Source organism: Simochromis diagramma, unplaced genomic scaffold (genome assembly GCF_900408965.1).
Source record: "Simochromis diagramma unplaced genomic scaffold, fSimDia1.1 OVJJ01000676.1, whole genome shotgun sequence".
NCBI classification, from domain to species: Eukaryota; Metazoa; Chordata; class Actinopteri; order Cichliformes; family Cichlidae; genus Simochromis; species Simochromis diagramma.
In genome coordinates this window covers 1,057,632-1,077,097 of record NW_024387466.1, presented here as the reverse complement: position 1 = coordinate 1,077,097, position 19,466 = coordinate 1,057,632, and the positions used below count along the sequence as shown (strand labels likewise).

The window sequence follows — 19,466 nt, the reverse complement described above, 5'->3', positions numbered from 1 at the left end:
GAAAGAGGTGGAGAGTGCACTGTTGTGCACATCAACCATGAGGGACATTGTAAGTGGAAATTCAGGGGTGCATGGCCGTCATTAGCATAGCTTCAGAGTCGATTTGTGTTTTAGTGAAAAGAGGCGGAGATTAGCTCTTGGAGTCGTTTTCAGGTGTGCTGCGGCTGCAGTAGCGTAGGCGGGGTAGATTTAAGTTGCCTTTTTTGTTGTCTTTTGTGTGTCCTTTTTCTCCTTTCACCATGCTACCTCAGTCTGTTATTCTCTCCTGAGCTGTTAGATAGTCGGGGGAAAAGTGGCATTTCTTTTTCTTCTTCACCTGCCTACCAGTCGCAGCATGATGGCACCTCACACCCAACTCGCACATTCATGGTCATATTGTGTCGACAGAGTTGTGAATTACCTCCTTCTCGGGCGGCTGATGAAAAGCTATGTGTTTTTCTCTTTGGCTGCAGCTCATCTGACCCTGCCCTCTCACCTCCCCCCTATCCCTCCCTCTGTCTCATCAGTCTTTTGTGTGAGTCCCTCTTCGTGGAATAGCAGTACAAGGCTGGCTCGGAAAATAGGTCACCCGCTGGTGCTCCTCTCACCTCTACAGCATTCAAAAAAAATAATCCTCTGAGGTGTCTTGTGCCATTTTGTAATGTCTAAACCACAGTCTCCAGAATATAGCCAGAACACACAAAAAACACACATGCACACATATCAACTAAAGGAGGGGGGAAAAAATCAAGAAAAAATCCAATTGAGGGAATTTGGAGATCATTTCCTTGCTAGTGAGGAAAGCATTTCCTGTGGAGATAATTTTAGGAGGCTGATTAGGCATAGAAGGTGTTGAGCCCAGAGTGAGGAATCTCATCACCCATACTAATGACATGCCATTCCTGTGCTGAGAGCCCAAGCCCTGGGCATGGACTAGTCTCTGTCAGCCACCTCTAGCTACTGTGTTCATTAAGGCCAACAATGTAATTACAATTCACAGATACTGTGTTGGCTTAATTACAGTCTGATTATTAGGCTGATATTTGTTGGAATAATCAGACCCTTTAAAAGTGGATTTATATTTGCATGGAATTAAAGCCTTGATTTTATTAGTGTATCACAAACTGCCTGATTTCTGAGTGAGTGTATGCTGTAGATGTGCTTTAAAGTGGCGAGCTTAAAGAATCTCAGCGTCGGAGTATAAATGTTTACATCAGTAAAGTATTTACATGAGAATAAACAAACACAAAAGACTTCTTCAGTCTTCACATAAGCTCACAGATGGAAATCTCTGAGTGACAAATCATCCAAGAGATGCCTTCGTCTGATTGTGGGAAATGTTTTTCTCTGCTACATATCTTCCACCTGAATAGCCAGACAAAAAAAATCAAAAATCAAAATGTGGACTGCATTACAGTGGATTATTCTGATTCCATAGACACTCACTGTAATTGGGAGCACTCCCGAACAAAATGCAGGGTGGTCCCCAGAGGTAGGGCCATTATGCCCATGTCTATGCAGCTCAGAAGTGGCTATAATCTTTCATCCAAAGCATGTGACATAAACACCCCCAGAGCCAAATTCTTCCACTAATGTAATCAGAGATCTTACACGGGTTTGTGCTGTAGCTGAATACAGTCCTACACATTTACAGAAATGTACCTTTATATAGTTTGAAGTCATACATTTTTCATATATTCATTCTTACATGTGTCGTCATCAGCATATTTTTCTGTATGAGTCCAAAAATATAGTCTTTACAGTAAGAGCATGTGGATTATATTGCTAAACATGACATGTCGAATACATAGAAATCAAATGTTGTGTATACGAAACAATTTGGAGATTGTTTATTTGAGTTATTAGGTGATTTGTTTAAAATCTCAACCTTCTCACGTGCCAGGTTGGATTTGACAGAGCTGACCTATGTGTCTCTATTTTTTCTCAGCTCCTTTTATTCCGTGAGTTGCTCGTGGCTATCGTTTTGTTTCTGTGTGTGTGGATCGAGCAGGTCTGCGGGGTTTTGAATCTCACTCTGTGTTCTGTAGGAGACTGCTGACAGATGTCGACCTAACACGAGCCCCTGTCTGTGAAAGCTATAGTTTTATCCTGTAGCTCAGCACTGGTATCAACATTCTCCTGTAGCTTTGGGAGGTACTCATCTCTGTGCACGAAGTGATGTGCGTGTGTATATGTGTGTGTATATGTGCCTGCAGGCTTCCCAGCGACAGCATATGGACCGGTGGCGGCGGCGGCAGTAGCGGCAGCGCGTGGCTCAGGTAGGGGGGCCCGTGGAAGAGGCGGCTACTTGGCGTACCCACAGAGCACAGGGCCAGGTAAACGCTCTGTCCATGTTCTGTGTGGCTGCTGCTCTCTTCAACTTCTCCTGCTCTGCTTCTCCCCATAGACATAGTTCCCTCAGCCCCCAACACACTTGGCAACATTTAGAATTTAGGCTCACATACATATTTAATCCAAAATATCTACATACACATCCTTTCAGACATAGCCCTAGCCGCTCCAGATCCCTCTAAAACATGAACCGGCAGCTTTAATTCCAATTCTCTCATCTGGAAGATTTTTAAGGGCTGATGACAAAGCACGACAAATTTTAATATGAATTCCGCTCATGTATGATAACATAGCTCTGTTTACTTTTGAGACAGTAAAAGTCTTCCCAGGAGGAAATTTCTGAAGCAAAACCTTAATGAAGAGGCGATCCGCGGTCTAAAACATCTGTACTCGAAGCTCTCAGGGTTTTAGCATTAATAAGAAATGGTTACACATGCAAGAAAATCTGATCTTAAAGCAGCTTAGGGCAAATAAAAAAGTCTTTCCTTAATATCTTCTTCTCAGAGTATGTCTATAAATATTTTCAGATTCAAAAATTGAGAATATTGTAATCCATGAAGCTAGGTAATGAATTTCCAGTTTGTCTCAGTATTAAACTACCTGAATGGACATTTTCCTTTGCCTCGTCCAGATATTTGTCATTTAGGTTAAACTAAGTTGCGTAATGTTTGGTCTAATGGTGGATTTTCTCTTAAAAGAAATAAATGAGGAGAAAGCAGTGGAGTACAGTAATGGCAGTCATTTTTGCTCCCAGACACTTTTCTTACAACCTGATCATCAAAGCACCGTGAACCTCGGGTGCCTTTGTGATCACCGTTGTGTCGGTTCTTTACGAACGTCAGCTTATCCTGTGTTGCTCTATATCTGTAAATACAGACATTTAATAGGGAAATTGGAAAGATTAGTCGGTGCTTTAGCTGCCTGCTTGTAGAGATCAACTTTAAGTACACACGCACTCGAGGAAAGCGTTCTGACAGCACACACCCCATTCGCAAGCAGATGAATATCTGCCAAGAGATTTGTACCAAAAAAACAGGATGCAAGTTTCTTTCTGTCTTAAACAGCATTGATCAACTTGTCGGCTTCATTTAGACATCCTGTTTTTTCCCCCACCCTTACAACTGTAGATCATTCAATAGCTGTCAATAATAGCTCCCCTGACTGAACACACAGCCTCCAGGCAGTGAGGAAAAACTGTCTTTCCTAATCAGACATACTATTTGAAGCTTGTTGGAGCAAATGTGTTTTAATTGTAACTCAGATGTTGCCTGGTTTGTGCAGTGGCTTACAGATATAAAGTCAGGAGACAATTGGTGTTTAATGACATGTGCTGTGATGTGAAATGCACACTATTGCACATGAACACACTGACAGCTACAGTACGGGCGCACACTACCTGCACGCACGCACACACGAATGCAGACAAGCAAGCTCACGCTCTTCTTCTCATTTGAACTTAATTCAAATCAACAGAGGGAACACTGGAAGCCAATCAGATGCTCTTTCTCTCACATCAAGCTATTTGATTTTGTATTTTGAAAACAAAGAACTTAACCAACAATTGCAATGAACATCACTAAGAAGCAGGAATGTTGATTTGGGGTTAGCAGCAGCCAGGAAGCAAGAGACGTGATGGCAGCTATTATGTACAGTTTAATTCTGACAGCTGCAAATGGAAGGGAGACAAGTAAATGATTATGAACAGGGGCGGAGGGGGAGGGGTGTCAGAGTGAAAAACAGTGACATCATGGGCCTGTTTTAGAGTACTTAAACAGCCATGAGACAGTTTAAGGAGAACTCTTTAGAAAAATGGCAGAATGTGTTTGAAAAGCAGAAAATGGAACAACAATAATAACAGCAGCAAAATGTGGAATATGAGCATAATTTGACTGAGCTCATAAAATGTCAGCAGATCTAAAACAGCTGTATTCTGTTTTATTGTTGCCATTTAGCATCCGCTCTGTTCTCGGGAGAAAAACTTAACAAATGCCTCTTGACGATCCAACGAGAGCAGCTCTCCATCTCGTGGCTTTGAGTCGCAAATGATTGATTAATGATTTATTAGAAGTCCTCAAGATGACGCCATTAACACGCAGCGTGGAATAATACATGGAGTGCACTCCTCTGCGCAGACACAAACCAAACAGAGGACACAGGTTGTTTAGACTTGACCTTCCTCTCTGTTTGTGTCGTCTGGGAACTTTGCTGCATCTCCATCCCGTCGTAACGTTTAATTTGCAGCACGCTCGGCCCGGGGTGTCAGTCCAAGAATAGCAATGCTCTTGCTTTCATTTTTGCTAAATTCTCCACGTTTAGTGCAGATGTACATGTGGATTCCGTGTGCTTTGACTCCACCTACAGCTTCCATAGAGCACCACATATTATATATGTGCTTGTGGACTTTGACCCAGGAGGAGAGAAGAATCGGCGATGATATTTCACCTGAACCGGATGCCACAGGCTTTAAATAAAAGTAAAAATGCACACTTGATAATCACGAGATATAAGTGGAATGCTACAGGAAAGCTTTTTGTGTAGGTCGAGGCTTGTTTGGAGATTGGCAGCGATACACAAAGAGAGTGTTGTGAAAATGAGGAAGACATTTTCCATCAGTGACAGAGGGCACTTTCGCCTGACTCCCAGTGCTCAGCAGACAGAATGACAGCATGCTGACCTCTCTCTGTGCGACAGACCACTGCTGATGACAAGGTGTATTTTGGATGGCAGTGGCCTGCTTCCTGCAGGAAACCATAGACACAGCTAAGTGGGCCTGTGCCACTTTTTCTTTGATCTATTACCATGTGTTTTATTGCTTAATCTTATTTTTTTTTGCACTATATATTTTAACACTACTGCACTACCTTTCTTGCCTGTTTCCAGGCAATAAAAACTGCCAGTCAGCAGGGGGGGAAAAATAAAACACAGAGTTAACGGTTACTACTCAGACAGGCTAATAAAAAGCAAAAGCGGTGGTTGGTGTAATTCCAAATGGTTTTTTTTGCAAAAGGTTGGTGTTTGGTGTGCATTTGAAGAGGTGGTTTTTTTTGCTACTCTGATCCCCATCAGGTAGTATCTTGCACCTCTCAAGTGCAACAACGCTTGAGGGGTAGTCTTGATGTGTGTTTTTGGGGACGTTTGAGAAACTAGCTTCAGGCGAGAGGTAGATCAGAGAGATGTGGCTACTTGACAGAGTTTACCATTGCCTGGAGGTGGAAAGGTGCCAGCCCATACTTGGATTTTTAGGCTGGTATCAAGCTATGACTGGGTGCCAGTGGAGGTTTTAAAAGGCAGTTGTATTGTAGCAGTTGGAAAGGCTGAGCATCTGTATATTAAGGCTAACATTGAGGAAATTACTTATTTGCCTGTATTTTAAACACGTACACTTTAACCTCTGCTGTGTATGTGAAGAACAAACCAGTAAATAGAGAAAAAGAGCCATTGTTGCCACAGTTATTGGGACCGACAGGTAGTTTATTGGGGAACTGAATGGTAAAAATTAGACATACATGTCAACAACAACCTGACCATTGAAATGCACGCTGAGAACATCACTCTGAATATTATAAATGGATATCTAACAAATAAAACACGTGGAGAAAGTTAGTAATTTAGCCATTCTTTTTAAGGTCTTCTTTCCTCCTCATTGTGGTACTCTTTCTCCATTTTAAAGTAGACTTATGTGAAATCTCCTGTGCGCTGTCAGATGAAAACTGAGAAAATGCAACTGATGCAGATGGTTCTGACAGTCCAGGGAACTTCAAAGGTCCCAGTGTACTCTGGTTGAGTGTTTTCCTGAGTCCCTCTGAGCTTTCTGAGAAGCTCAAATGTCAGTCTCAGATCTCGGCTCTACCTGCAGTGTACACAAAGCACATCTAACTGCATTTACAGGTCTGGGTACTTGCTATGTACAGTATGTCTGACTTGACTCAGGTGCTCGAAACTGAAATAGAGTGGCTGTGGCCAGCCCTATGAATAAATTGTGCTGCAGTATAAATTGCAGAGGTGGCCCTGCCAGTTTTATTGGGATTTAGGATAGTCGTCACATCATTTAAAACCCATTCCTCCCCTCAGTTAGCTGCTCCTCTTCTTTGTTCTGATCTCACGTTTTCTCATCTCACTTCTCCTTCCACCTCTTTTATTTCCCAGCGATTAAAAGAAAGGAAAAGTGACAGTCATTTGCAAGTTAAGATTATTATCAATTTCCTCCCAACAAGCTCTGTGATCTTCTGCAGTGCCTGAGAGGAGAGTAGGACTGGCTATGTGCACGAGGCTTAATCAGTCTGGCTCTTAGTGAGCATGGGTCCATTTGTCCCAGATGCTAATCTGCAGAGCTCAGCTCTGAGGCCAGAAGCACTTTACATGTATTTGCTGCAAAATAACATGAGCAGGCATGCCAAGCCCATCCTGCTCGGGTTTTTGTCTAAGGCCCAGGGAAAGATTTGACACATCGGGGAGGGCAAAGCGTCCCTTTGCACCTCCACCACAAAGCGGTGGTTCACAGCTGTGGGGAGCAGATGCTCTGAGGTTACAGGCACAGGCCTTCGGGGACATCACCGCTCTGCCCTCCAGGGGCTGCATACATAACACACTCTTCAAAGAAAACTTAATGCTAGGAAGGTATTTTGCTGTCAGTTCTGTGACTTCAGCTTAGAAATATAGTATGTGTTCGATACGATAGTGATACGATGTGGTTATTGCAGAACACTGCAGAATGCTTACTTTGCAAAAAGAAGCGCATAGTTTTCTCCACACTGTGTGGCTACATACTGTAGTGGTTTACATGTTCATGTGCAAATGAAAGGTTGCTGGTTTACTTCCAATCAGAGACAAAACTCCCCTTAGAGTTGTGTTGGTAAGGGCATCCGGAGTAAAACTGCAAACTCAGACATGCGACCCTGCTGTGATGGTCCTTTGTGAACGAGGGAGCAGACAAAAGTAGCATCTGCAGTCTTTTCCACCCTAACAATAACACGTGAAATAAATGGATGTGAGATTTAGTAACCCATTAACGTACAATCTCTGAGTAAGCATTGCTCTAAGAGTCGGTTCCTCTTTGATTTATTCATATATTCTTCCCTCTGTGTCTAAATGACCATTAGACGTAGCCAGCATCGCGCTCAGATTTCACTCACAGAGAGTCTTAGATTTCTTCAGACCACTTAAGCCTGACCAGACATGTTTGAAAAAAATGTGTTTAGCCAAAAGGCCAGCGCTGTCAGCTCTGGGGCTGCTCACGATGGGATAATCTGCGCCGACTGTCGATAACCGAGCGCCCTTTCTCAGTCCCAACCAGACCCGATCCCTCACAGGTTAAAATCTGCATTAAAATCATTTAGCATGGCCTGTCTGGGCTTTGCTGCTGCAAATTATTGCAAGTGGATTTCTTTCTCTGTTGCACGTTGTTTTGCCCGTGATTCTGCGCTCACACTTTCTCTTGGCGCTTGGCACTTTCCACAAGTCGTTCCCCAAGGTAAATCCATATCTCTGTTGAGTTTGCCCGTTACGGGAACGAGTGGCAAGAAAAGGCAAGAGCAGGCATAAAATGAAAAGTAAAGAAAACAGAGGCCTCAGTATGGGTGAGTAAATGCAAGAAGAAATCATCTGTTAAAATTCATTAGCCAAGCTTCTCTGAACACAAAATGACAAGACATTAAATATGTATTATTTATGAAATGTCTGTGCTCTCTGAAAAGGGTGTCTAGTGCTGTTAATTACTCAGCCATTCATTCAGAAAAGATTATTTCAAATGGAAAGTGAAAGCAAGGCTAGACAGCAAAAGAGCTGTTAGTTTCTTTCACGCTATTTTTAAATGACATTGGTGAAAATGGAAAAGCTAATTATGGTAGCTCTAAAATTCAAAGCTAATTTGAGAAGCAGCATGTCAGGTTTATTGACATCTTCTGCAGAGTGATGTGGTTTGATGGCCACCGAGGAATCTTGCTGGCGCCGCAAGGGAAAGGGAGGAGTGGCTGCATGAAAATTTCTATTTGCAGAACTTGGTGATAGATTTTTATATTCCCCGATGCCTGGTATTTGTTGACTGCGTAAATAACAGATATGTTCATGTATATTCAAAGCTTCTTGCACATGAAAAGTCAATATTTTGGTGACGATCAGAATTCCAAACAGAGGCCTTTTAGCGAACCCTTGCACATTAGATGATGTGGACAAAGTGTTTTCCTCTGGTTTTAAAATGAGAATGATCCCAAACTCGACAAAGACTCCTGGTAAACCTTTTCACATCCTGAAGACCCACGAGGCCATATTTTATCATCAGTCTGATTATGGGGTTCTTTTATTTTCCAACTTGTGGGAAAAAAAAGAAGACTACTTTCAAGGTTTGTGATTCCTCCTTAAAGGCAGTCACCTGGCAAAGTGGGACTGAGAACAGGGCATTTATCCACTTAAAGAGAGCCACCCCAATGATGTCAGTAACAGATGACTGCAAGACACTCCCCTCTCTATCGCCTCACAGCCGGTTTTGGTCACTGAGGGCAGAAGGGAAGGAGGGTGGGGGCAGGGGAGATAATTATCAGTATAAATGAAGCCCTGCGAACGATTCGCACTGCTGGGTCCCCTGATATAGTCTCCAAGGCAACCTCAACACGCTCATTTGTTTTGTAGATGAGTAATTACATCCAATTAGTGGCCAGTGGAAAAAAGGAGTCCAAGAAAGGCCCATTGTTCTGGATAGATTGTGTGAATATTAATAGTGGGACGGTCTGAGGCACAGCGATATGATCGGTGATACTCATGCAGCTGTGGGCACACTCTGCCCATTCTCGTCCTGCATAACAGATCAGATAGCCACTGATGAAAATATATGGCTTTGCGAGTGTGGGCCTGCATGTTTGTGTCTCTGTTGTGCTCCTGTGCCAAACAAAGCCAGTTTCCTACCTGAGCCTCCCTCACCAACAGCGAGCTTTAAATGTTTCAGATTTTATTTGCCAGTATTTGCAGTGCCTTATTCCCTTATTTTTCTCTAACCGAGCCCTGCCCAGTTTGTGGTAATTGATACTTTTAAAGGCTAAATTGCATAAGATTGGTGTTTATTGTCCTTGGCATGTGTTTGGGTTTTTTCTTCTTCTTTTTTTAATGAATGATAAACTGTATGGATCTGCATCTGATCCTCAACCCAGTTGATTGTTGTATGTTTTTTGGCCTGTTGTGTTGCAGTTTTCCATTTATTGTTGTCGTGAGCTTCTTTGAGTATCATCCAACATCATTTTAAGACCTCTGGCTGCAACTGGTGGTTGCAGTTGTCACGTTTGAACAAATTTTCTTCCCAGTGAGCAAAAAAAGTCTTCTGTTCACATAAAACTTTAGTTTTCTGGGTAAGCAGGAAAGTTGTTTAGAAAGACACAAAGGGTCTCACTGGGTTGGAACCTCACCTTAAATTAAAGGCTTCTCGTTATTTTTCATGTCAACCCTGACCACAGGTTTAAAGATGCACCCACTTCAGCTGATTGCTTTTAACACTATTTTTGCTTCAGTAGCCCTAATACCGTAGTTTAATGTCAGTTTTGTCTAAACAATAATAACAGTAATTATCAACCTAAATCCAGCAAATCACCTACATCTACTCGAGAGTGTGCATGTCATCTACACCTTCCTAATGCTGCTACTTCACAAGATCACACTGATTACAATATGGTTCATTTTCAGCTGCCTTTATTGTCGGTTTTATATCGTATGAAAGTGACTTTTTTTTATTGTACACTCACAAGGCGAGTTTGCACCATTTTAAACTGGTGATATATTTGGAATGGATTCCTTATGAATCCCTAATAACGTGGTTTGTGCTATTGTCAATGTTTTTTCCCCATTATAATTATTCCATTGATCCAGCTTTTCCTCATTAGCAAGGCCAATCAATTTTCAGTGACATTTTTCTAAGTGAAGTAAATGGAATGATTGCTTCTTGAGCTTTGTTCAATGTGTCAGGCATTATGTGACGTACGTGGGAAGCCTGCCCTATTTGGAGCCTATAATTTGATGAGTGGGCAGACAGCCCACAAGTGGTGAGATCAGAGTGCTAAAAAGCATTGGCGGGGAGAAACATGGCTGGTGCTTACTTTCCATTTGGCAGAAGTGGACTGTCTCACTCTGAATGGGTAGAGGTGAAGTGGCTTTGAATGGCTATTCGCTCCAGGACCCAAATAAAAAAACAAACACACAGCAGGGGAAACCCAGCATGGAAAAGCCGGTGTCACCAATCTCAGTCCCTCCTGAGTAGATTAACTCTCTTATCAAAGAGGTGTGAGAAGGAGCAGTTTCTTTTAATTGCACTCTTTATATGAGCAGCTTGCCACAGATTAAGAGAACAAGCAATAAATGTCAGCACGACTTATTGCTGAATGACATTTTCTAAACTGTTGATAATCCACCATCTGTGTCAAAGAAAGAATTCGAAGAGGCCAATCTAAGACGTGCTCAGAGTACTTAGTACACTTGAGAATTCTTATCATCAATAAACATGAACGTGTCTGTATCTCATTCACATAAAAAGCTTATCAGTTTTTATTGGTCCAGAAAAAACGAGGGGTTTAAATTAATTATCGATCAGTGCGCTCTGTGTTTCTTTTCATTTAAATGACAAAAGCTTCCTCCAGGTACGTCAAGTAAGAACTGTCGGTTTGAAATGAGAAATGTATTGACCTGCTTTGACCTGATTCTTAGATTTTTTTAAATTTTTTTTTTAGTTCACTCATTAATGCTTGCAAACAAACACTGGGACAGGTCAATTATGCAAAGCTGTGGCCTTACTGTGTATTTTGTATTTATTGCTTTTGGTCCATTTCAATTAAGTTAATGAGCAGTTTTTAATTATATCCTTTCATGGAATTATTTTATACGTCCATTATTTTCAAGTTAGTGTATATACAATATAGCTGAACATAGCAAACACGGACCATATGCCAGGGGGTCTGGCCACATGGCAGGAGCTGCTGGGGAGGGAGGGCAGGGAGGGCCAACTAAAGCAGACAAAATATAAGGATGTGACCTTAAAATGGTGTAAAGCACCATCGAGCTATGCTTATCAATCTGGACACTTTGACTATGACAATGAACAAGTTGATTTCCACAATGATGGAGTCCCCTCCCCTCCCCCTCCCCACCCTATACTGTATCTCCCAGGCCTCCCCGATTATGGGTTTTACTCTGCGCCCAGTGACCAGAGGGGGGGGGCCCTGCTCCTTTGCTGACTATGGCTCCCTGGGGCCCCAAGCGGCTCAGATGCTGCACAGTGAGCATGCCACCTCCGCCTGCAACTCCCCCCTACAGCACCTACACAGCCCGGATCAATTTAAGAACCCAGGTTTGTATCTGAGCATCTATCTCATCCACATTTTGGACTTTTCAGTTTGATTCATGACATTTTTCCATGCAGATGATCTAGTCTTTTTTATACACATATACATATTTTCTCTTACTTTTGTTGAGGAAAAAAAATCCCTTTGAAAAATGATGATTAAAAAATGTCTTGCTGACAAAGTAGTATTGCATGTTCTTCCTCCTTTTTTTTTCTCCAGTTTTTAATGTAGATCTTTTGTTCCTTTGTGAAGTTATGTTCCAGCCCCTGCTTGCACATAAGGGGGTCGACATATACAGAATGTAATCCTTCATTTGCATGTGAACCAAATAACTACTGATGATGTCTGAGAGTACACTGGCCACTCTGACAGAGCTCAGGTTTATGTTAATTTGGAACAGCAAAGGAGAGAGCAAGTGTGGGAGTGAGTGCCATTTTTTTTCAGTCGAGCCCTTTAGGAATTCTTAGTGTAAGAGTGATTGCCGTATTATTAGTGTGTGAAATTGGTAGAAATGCTGTACAGTGTTGAACACTTAATAGACAACTTTTTTTTGCACAATACAGCCATTACTCCGCAACACAAGCACATTTTCTGTGCTTTTTTTCTGATCTTCTCTCTTATGTAATCATAGCTGTTAAAAAGCAAGGGATGAGACTAAGTCAAATGGAGTTCATGTTGCGATTTCAGTAACTGTGAGCTTTATGCAGATAAATTAAATAGAATTTCAACCTGATATTTTTTGTTTGAGAGCAGACAGGAATTTTTAATATATGCTGACTTTTAAAATAAAAGTGTTTGTGTCAAATGTGTGTCATGGTGATGGCGGTCTTTTGACTGTGTTTTTACAGACAGTGTTTCTTTCATTAAATTCCTGCTTAGTGGAATATCGTCATGAGATCATGGGAACCCAGTGTATAATCATCCAATCAACCACCACTCTGGCTGTCTTTCCACCCAACAGTATAACTGTTTTTTTTTTTAAAAAAAAAAAAAAAAAAAAAAAGACAAGTATACATATAGAAAGCAAAGCGATTTGTCCTGTCAGTCTTTTTGGGCTGAGGGCATGAGTGCGGGCAAGATTTTTCCCCCTAATGGTTAAAGTGTTGGCCAGCTGCCCCCGGCAGATGTTGGCATTTACTACAGGCTGTCTGTGTAACCTTTAGTACAGCTAGCAGACAAAAAAATGCACAAGACGAGCCTTTTAAAGACAACAAATTACAGAGGTGTAACTTTGTGGAGTTGTAAAGGAATTGTTGGAGGCTTTTGTGATAATGCTTGTACACATGAGGCAGCAACATCAGCATTAACTGTTTGAGAAAACACTTTTCTTCTTATAGATTTGCTAAGCAGCGTGGACTGTTTGATGGGATAAACATCTATATAGCAGAGGGAAAGAGCTGATTTCTTCCCATCGCTGCAAGTACACATCAATCGCCCTTGTCTGTCGATTGTGAGGCTAAGTGACGTGCTGATTTATAGTATTTGATAGGCAATTTGGAGCAGTTAAGTAAAGAGTAAAGAGGTGTTTTGGTCAAAAGTCATGTTGCCTCAGCTCTTTAGCAGCACCTAATGAATATGTCTCTGCTGGACGCATGGCCCCTGAAATATTCGTTGAGTTGTTGAAGCTGAAGCTTGTCTCACCTGAGAGGGCACGTTCAAATCCTGAGTGAGTCAGTGTAGCTTAATTGCGTCGTAGCACATGGGCGTTGTTTGTGGAATAGCCAACCTTGAGCCTATGTGAAATTCAGAGACATTTAATTGTGGGTGTTTTGAAGGAGATAAAATTAAATCAGAATGTTTGACAAAAATGTAATTGACTTATAAATTACACAAGTATACAAAAACATCTGGAGATGGCAACTCCCACCAAGTGCAAGGGCTATCATCGTTGCAGGACGTAAAAAAAAAAAAGATATTAAAAAAATAATAAAAATCTCTCTCCATGCTTTTTCATGAGATATATTATTCAATATGGTTTCTTGAAATTTTATTTCAAGGTCAACTTTGACCTTGGTGCTAACAATGAAGGTCAAGGTCAAATGCTTAGCCAACCTAGGTACTCATGCCCTCTGAGGCCTAGTATACTGTTCTAAAATTTGAAGACAATCCATAAAAAAATTGTGGGTAATATAAAGGGTTTAAAAAAAAAAAGGAAAAAAAAGTTTACATTTAGTGTGACCTTAACCTTAAACCAATTTTCATTAAAATTGAACCAGCTTGAGCTGTTATTGGTATCTACCGTCCCACAACATTTGAAAATGATATCTTGAAAACTTTGGACGCTAGATTGCTAACGAGCAGACAGACAAACGAACAGAACCGATTAAAAGCTTCCTCCCTTCAAAGGGCAGAAAATTAGATTTAAAGATATGAATTCTTTAAATAACTGATCGTATCTGTTACAAACACAAGATTGATCATTTTCTCTCCAATCTTTTTTTTTTTTTTGTCTTTATGAAAAAAGGATGTATATTCCAGATAATAACAGAAAAATGCGTTACAGTGGAGTCTGGCGTTCTTTTGGCTAAATGCACAAACCACTGCAGCCTCTACATCAAAAAATTACTTTCACTGAGAGAGGGGTGAGCTGCACTCCAATAAAAATCACCAGTTATAGGAAATGAGGATTGCCATTTCAACTGGAAAAAAAAATCCTTAATTATATAATAAGCCAGCCTACTGGGGGCTGTGTGGGCAAGATAAGCGCACTAGCAACTCTCCGTTTAAAGTCCTTACAGTTACAGCAGTGTCAACTCCACTAGATATATGTTTAGTGAGATGGCTTCATTTTCCTAGAGTGCCACACATAAATATCTGAAGCATGCTTTGAGGTGCTTCCAGTGAACCTAACCTGTCTGTTGCGGCTTTGATAGATGGAGCGGTGATACGTTAAACAAGGTGACAATGATAGTTAGTTTACCGTGTGTGTGTGTGTGTGTGCGTGTCTCCATCAGCGCGTTGGAGCCACAGCAGTCACACTGTGTCTTTTTCCATGCTCTACAAAGACCTCCTCTCAGGCATCACAGGGTTCATGAGCTAATATATATATACAAGATGGAGCATTTTCTGTGGTCGGAGGATTTTTCTTTTTAATGCAGTTGCACAGTTTTTTTTCACAGTTTGTCTGTGAATAAGGGTGAGATGGAGGGTTAGCTGCGAAGCTGACAGCAAAGGAGATTGCTGTTAAGAGATCACTGCATTTTTCTTTCTCCCCGGCTGTTTTTCCTTGTATTGCTAGTGTTATTGGCCTTTAGCAGGCATATGGATTTTCAAAAGGCATTTTATTATACTGAGTTGCTCTTACTCACAGGGCAAAAGGTGGTAAGTCATGTACAGTATTTCTTTTTTATCCCCCACCCTACAAGTTTGGACCTGCCGACGAACTCGGGTCAGGCTTTTATATTTCCTCAGTTTCCCTCCTTCTCTTGCCTGACATACCCATTTTATTTTATGCTGGAAGTTACTCTTGCAGACTAAAAAGCTGAAAAGTGCTAAATATTATATGATTTTGTTTTGTTTTGGTTTTTTGGGGGGGGGGGATATACCTAGTAGATCATATAAGAAAATAGAAGGTAGTATTTCAAATTCTGGGGCTCAGAATGCTCACCAAAAATTTCAGATCCTCATAATCCTTTGTTCCTCTACTTATGCTACAGCCGATGTCGCTGTACAAGTACTCCTTCACATTATGCATGTCAACATTTACACTGCAACCTTACTAGTTTATTAGCATGATGGAAGTATTTTTAGCAACGTGCCTGTTTTGTGTTGTGCATGACTATACAAAGTGAATGTTATTCCCGTGCATAATACACGCAGCATGTAGATTATATTTAGAATCTCATACTGGATTCACCCCTAATTTTGCTTGTTTGGTATGAAATTAAGCCAAAATCCTGCACCATTTTTCAGTCGATTACAATTTAAATTGAACGCGCAGCATCAAATACAGTAACCTGTAATATGAGCAAGCCCTTCAAGACAAATGTATGAATCCAGTAATGCGTTCTTTTGATTTCAATTTGCCCATTGAGTCACAAGAGTAAGGATATACTGATCTTTGTTGGGGGTTTCTGAGCTGCTCCGCTCCTCGCTGTGTTTGTATGCAGGTGCCAACCCGTCAAGGCCCGGAGGTTTCCCCGGCGCTAATAGTCCAGGGCCTGTGGCTGACCTATATGGACCTAGCAGCCAGGATTCAGCTGTGGGCAACTACATCAGTGCTGCTAGCCCTCAGCCTGGCTCTGGCTTTGGCCCCAGCATCACAGTAAGTACTAAAATTCCGACTGCACCTCCTGCTTCTTCTTCTGCACTAAAATTAGACGTTAAAAAAAATGCAAATGGGCTTCAATTGCAACATTCTGTAAAGCAGCTCAGTGTTTGCATAAAAAGTAGCATTTATTCTTTTACTGAATTGACTAAAAATAATCACTGCTGGCGTCTTAAAAAATATCCAGGGAAGCATTTTTGCTGCTGTCAGGTTCAGGGCTCCCATAATAATGTAGTACATCAGTGTTAAACCCCATCGCAGCTCTGTCAGTTATCTGTGTCAAAAGCAAATGTTTTTCCCCTCTAGCTGTTGCACAAATCACCTCACTTCAGATCCTGCATCACCTGCCCAGAACAAATTTCTTTTATTTTTAGAACCCCATCTGTCCCAGAGCTGGAGTTCACTCCATTGCTAGGACGATGCTCCCACACAGGTTTTTGTGTCTCCCAGTGCCCTTGTCCAGTTAGGCTTGCTCAGCCACATGCTGTTGCACTTTTCTCTCTGATCGGTTAGCAGCTGGTCGCCAAGTCAGTGCGTAAGTGTTAGGACTACAAAGGAAGAAGAGGTGACGGTAATAAAGAGAATATTGTGAGGGATTTCCCCATCAGAGTGCTAATAATCCCACCTTCCTTTGAAGGTGAAGAAAAAGACATTAAAATTGTGCTCTCAAACTCCGTGTTCTCTGTGAACCGATCTATTATCATAAGTGTTGGAGAGATCATCTTAAAGCCAGTAGGAACATCTTTACTTCTAAAAGGAACTCTAAGAAGAAAGTTTAGCCATTCAGATTCATTCCTCTTATTTCCCATGTTTTCCCAACATTGCAGCAGTTTGAGTCTATGCAGGGTGGAAACCTAGCAAGAGCTAGTTTACTAAAGACATATGTAATGGCTTAACAAGGATTATTTCTACATTCAAATAAATGAGACTTAGCAGTCAGTTCCCATCATAAACTACTCCCTCTCTGTTTTTTAGCATTCCTAAGACAGTTTTCTGAGAGCAGCCAAAGACTGAATGAGCCAAAGTTAAATCTGATGTACTTAGCTTATTTACTGTCAATAAAGGAAAAGGCTCAAACGCCACGAAAGAAGACCCAATCAGCACTTTGTTTACTCGTACGTTAGTCTACCTTCGACCTCGCCGAGTAATTAAATTTTTTTACCGTGTGAATTTTCTGGCCCTAGCAAAGTGCAGCAGGATTTCAGTTCACATCGGAGCATGTTTGTGCTGCTTTACATGACTGAACTGAGTGACACAGTGTAAACTATAAAAATAACACCTGCTTTCTGGAACAAGCTCATTAATGCATGGCTTAACTGAGATGGAATAACGACAAGCCCATTAGTACAGCGAGCGAGCGCCGAAAAGACTACAGGGTGAAGACGCTCATTCCAAACTTTATAGTCCACATCATTAACTTGAATTTCATGCTACAGTAAACAGATATTTATCTATTTATTTATTTAGGTGATCCTCTGGTTGTGGTATTTTGTGGTGCTTTTTTCTTTTTTTAAAATCTAAGCCTTTGTGGCAAACTGTGGCTTATGCTGCATTCTGAAATCACACATGTTCTGAGAAGTACCACAGGAGATTTATCACGTTGTGCGCTTGAATCAGTTGAACTAAGTGCGGCGGTTTAGCGAAGATGTCGTGAATGTGACGCTTGCACTATACGGCTGTAATGCCTTGTTGCTATTGGATAGTGTCACAAATGTACAAAACAGGTAAAAGAGCTCGTTTAGATGTTTGCAGCCGTGCGTAATTGATTTATGATATCCACGCAAAGCAGAGCTTAAGAGAAAAAAAACCCCCAACATTTTAAAGCCTTTTTCCTCCCTGAGCAAAGCCCCTATTATTAATTGTTTTAGGTCCACTAGCTATCTGCTTTAATCTGCTGGTCTCAGTGTAGGAAGCAAAATATTTGCTATGAAACACCACGCTGGCTCATTTTCAAGGCAGATTTACCAGCAGATAGTTCACAGATGGAAATGAGGCCATTTGTTACAATTATTTTCCATTTGTTGCAACAGTTTGTAGCCATAGTTTATTACTGAGTTACAGAATAGAACAAGTCTTTTAACCCCCCCACCACAAAAATACAAAAAATTCGGAAGAGATGAGATTAATATTGAAGCAGCAGAGTGCAGCTGATTTATGAAAGAGGTGGGTGAAGAATATGCGGTGTATTTTACCAACATTATTCAAGCCGGGCCTTCTGATTCCCTTACAGAGAGTCAGTTTTTTCCCATAATACTACTAGACTAAATCACCACTTCAGAATCACAGCGAATCAATAAAGGAGAGGTGATGCAGCAGGCCTCTGACTTCCTGCTCCAGCCGAGATGATCTCTCTATTCAGAACATTAAAATAGGAAATGATTCAGAACTAAAATTCGCTTCATAATTCACTTCTTTACCGAGGACGCTGTTGAACCAAGCGCATATAAGATCGTCATATCTCAGGAGCTCACGGATGACTTCAGATTCACCGATTTGTCCTTCTGTCTCACGCTCCACTGATTTTATTAATCCCTTTAGCCAGTACGAAAACAGCTACTGCGAAGAAGCTTTAATGAACTTAACTGTTTTTTTATGCAAGACAATTAGAGCGCAATTAGCTGATTGAGGTGATAAAGACAAGCAAGCGCTGCTGAAAGTGCTTCTCTCCTTTTCACTGTTGTGTTTGAATCCAATCATTTTTTACAGACCTGTCAGTAGGAAAGCTCACAGTGTCCTGATAAGTGAGCCTCAGTAATAAAAGCCATTCAATAGTCAGAAGCGCACTGATCTTACTGAAGGCTGTTTATGATCCTATTCTCGGCATTCTTTCAGATGAAATCACTTGTGTATGTTAGCATGAATGAGGATTGTGTGTATTATTACATATTTTGTATTTAGATCCTGTAATCTGAGTGCTGCATTGTTATAAGAGCTTGCATTATTAAATGCAGTATGAATCATTTACTGTACAGAGCATATCTAACTGTTTTTAATATCGTTTAGCATTACGTGGCTTTTTCTTCCTGTTGTAATGTTGCAATTATTCTTTTTGCAAGAGTGTGAAAAGAGTTGATTTGATATTTCAGTATTCTCCTGCTCTGCTACTCAACATGATCACAACATTCACATTCATGCTAGCTGTGAAAAAAAAAAGAAGTTGATATGATACTCACTTTTCTCTCTTTGAAATGCATACTGACAAAAGCACTAACTGTACACTTTTAGGGCCCGTTGATTGCGACAGCTTTTACAAATGGATACCATTGAACAGGTGGCCGGTTGCCATCTCATCAGAGGTATTGCATTTTATTTACTGTGCATTTCTATCAGTATCTATCTGTACTATGTGTTCATCGCATTAATCGTTGTTCCTTCACCTCTCTTTGGGGAAACACAGAGCTGGTAGTAACGTGTGAGTGTGGCGAGGTGGTTTGTTTGAGGTCTTTCTCCAAAAACTAATAAATACAACTGATAAAAAGGACAGAAGATTAGCAGACATTACGAGAATTTTAATCATTTTGTGATTGTTTATGAAGGAAAGCTTCATATATCGG

The 19,466-nt window shown here is 41.1% G+C and overlaps 1 protein-coding gene across 1 annotated transcript in view; it reads left to right on the top strand.

Moving 5' to 3' along the window:
• msi2b (musashi RNA-binding protein 2b) overlaps positions 1-19,466 on the top strand; it is a 266,419-nt gene that overhangs the window by 239,960 nt on the left and 6,993 nt on the right. The window contains 4 exon segments of the mRNA XM_040014591.1: positions 2,196-2,258; positions 11,470-11,516; positions 11,518-11,650; positions 15,755-15,909. Of these exon segments, the coding sequence (XP_039870525.1) occupies positions 2,196-2,258; positions 11,470-11,516; positions 11,518-11,650; positions 15,755-15,909 (398 nt within the window).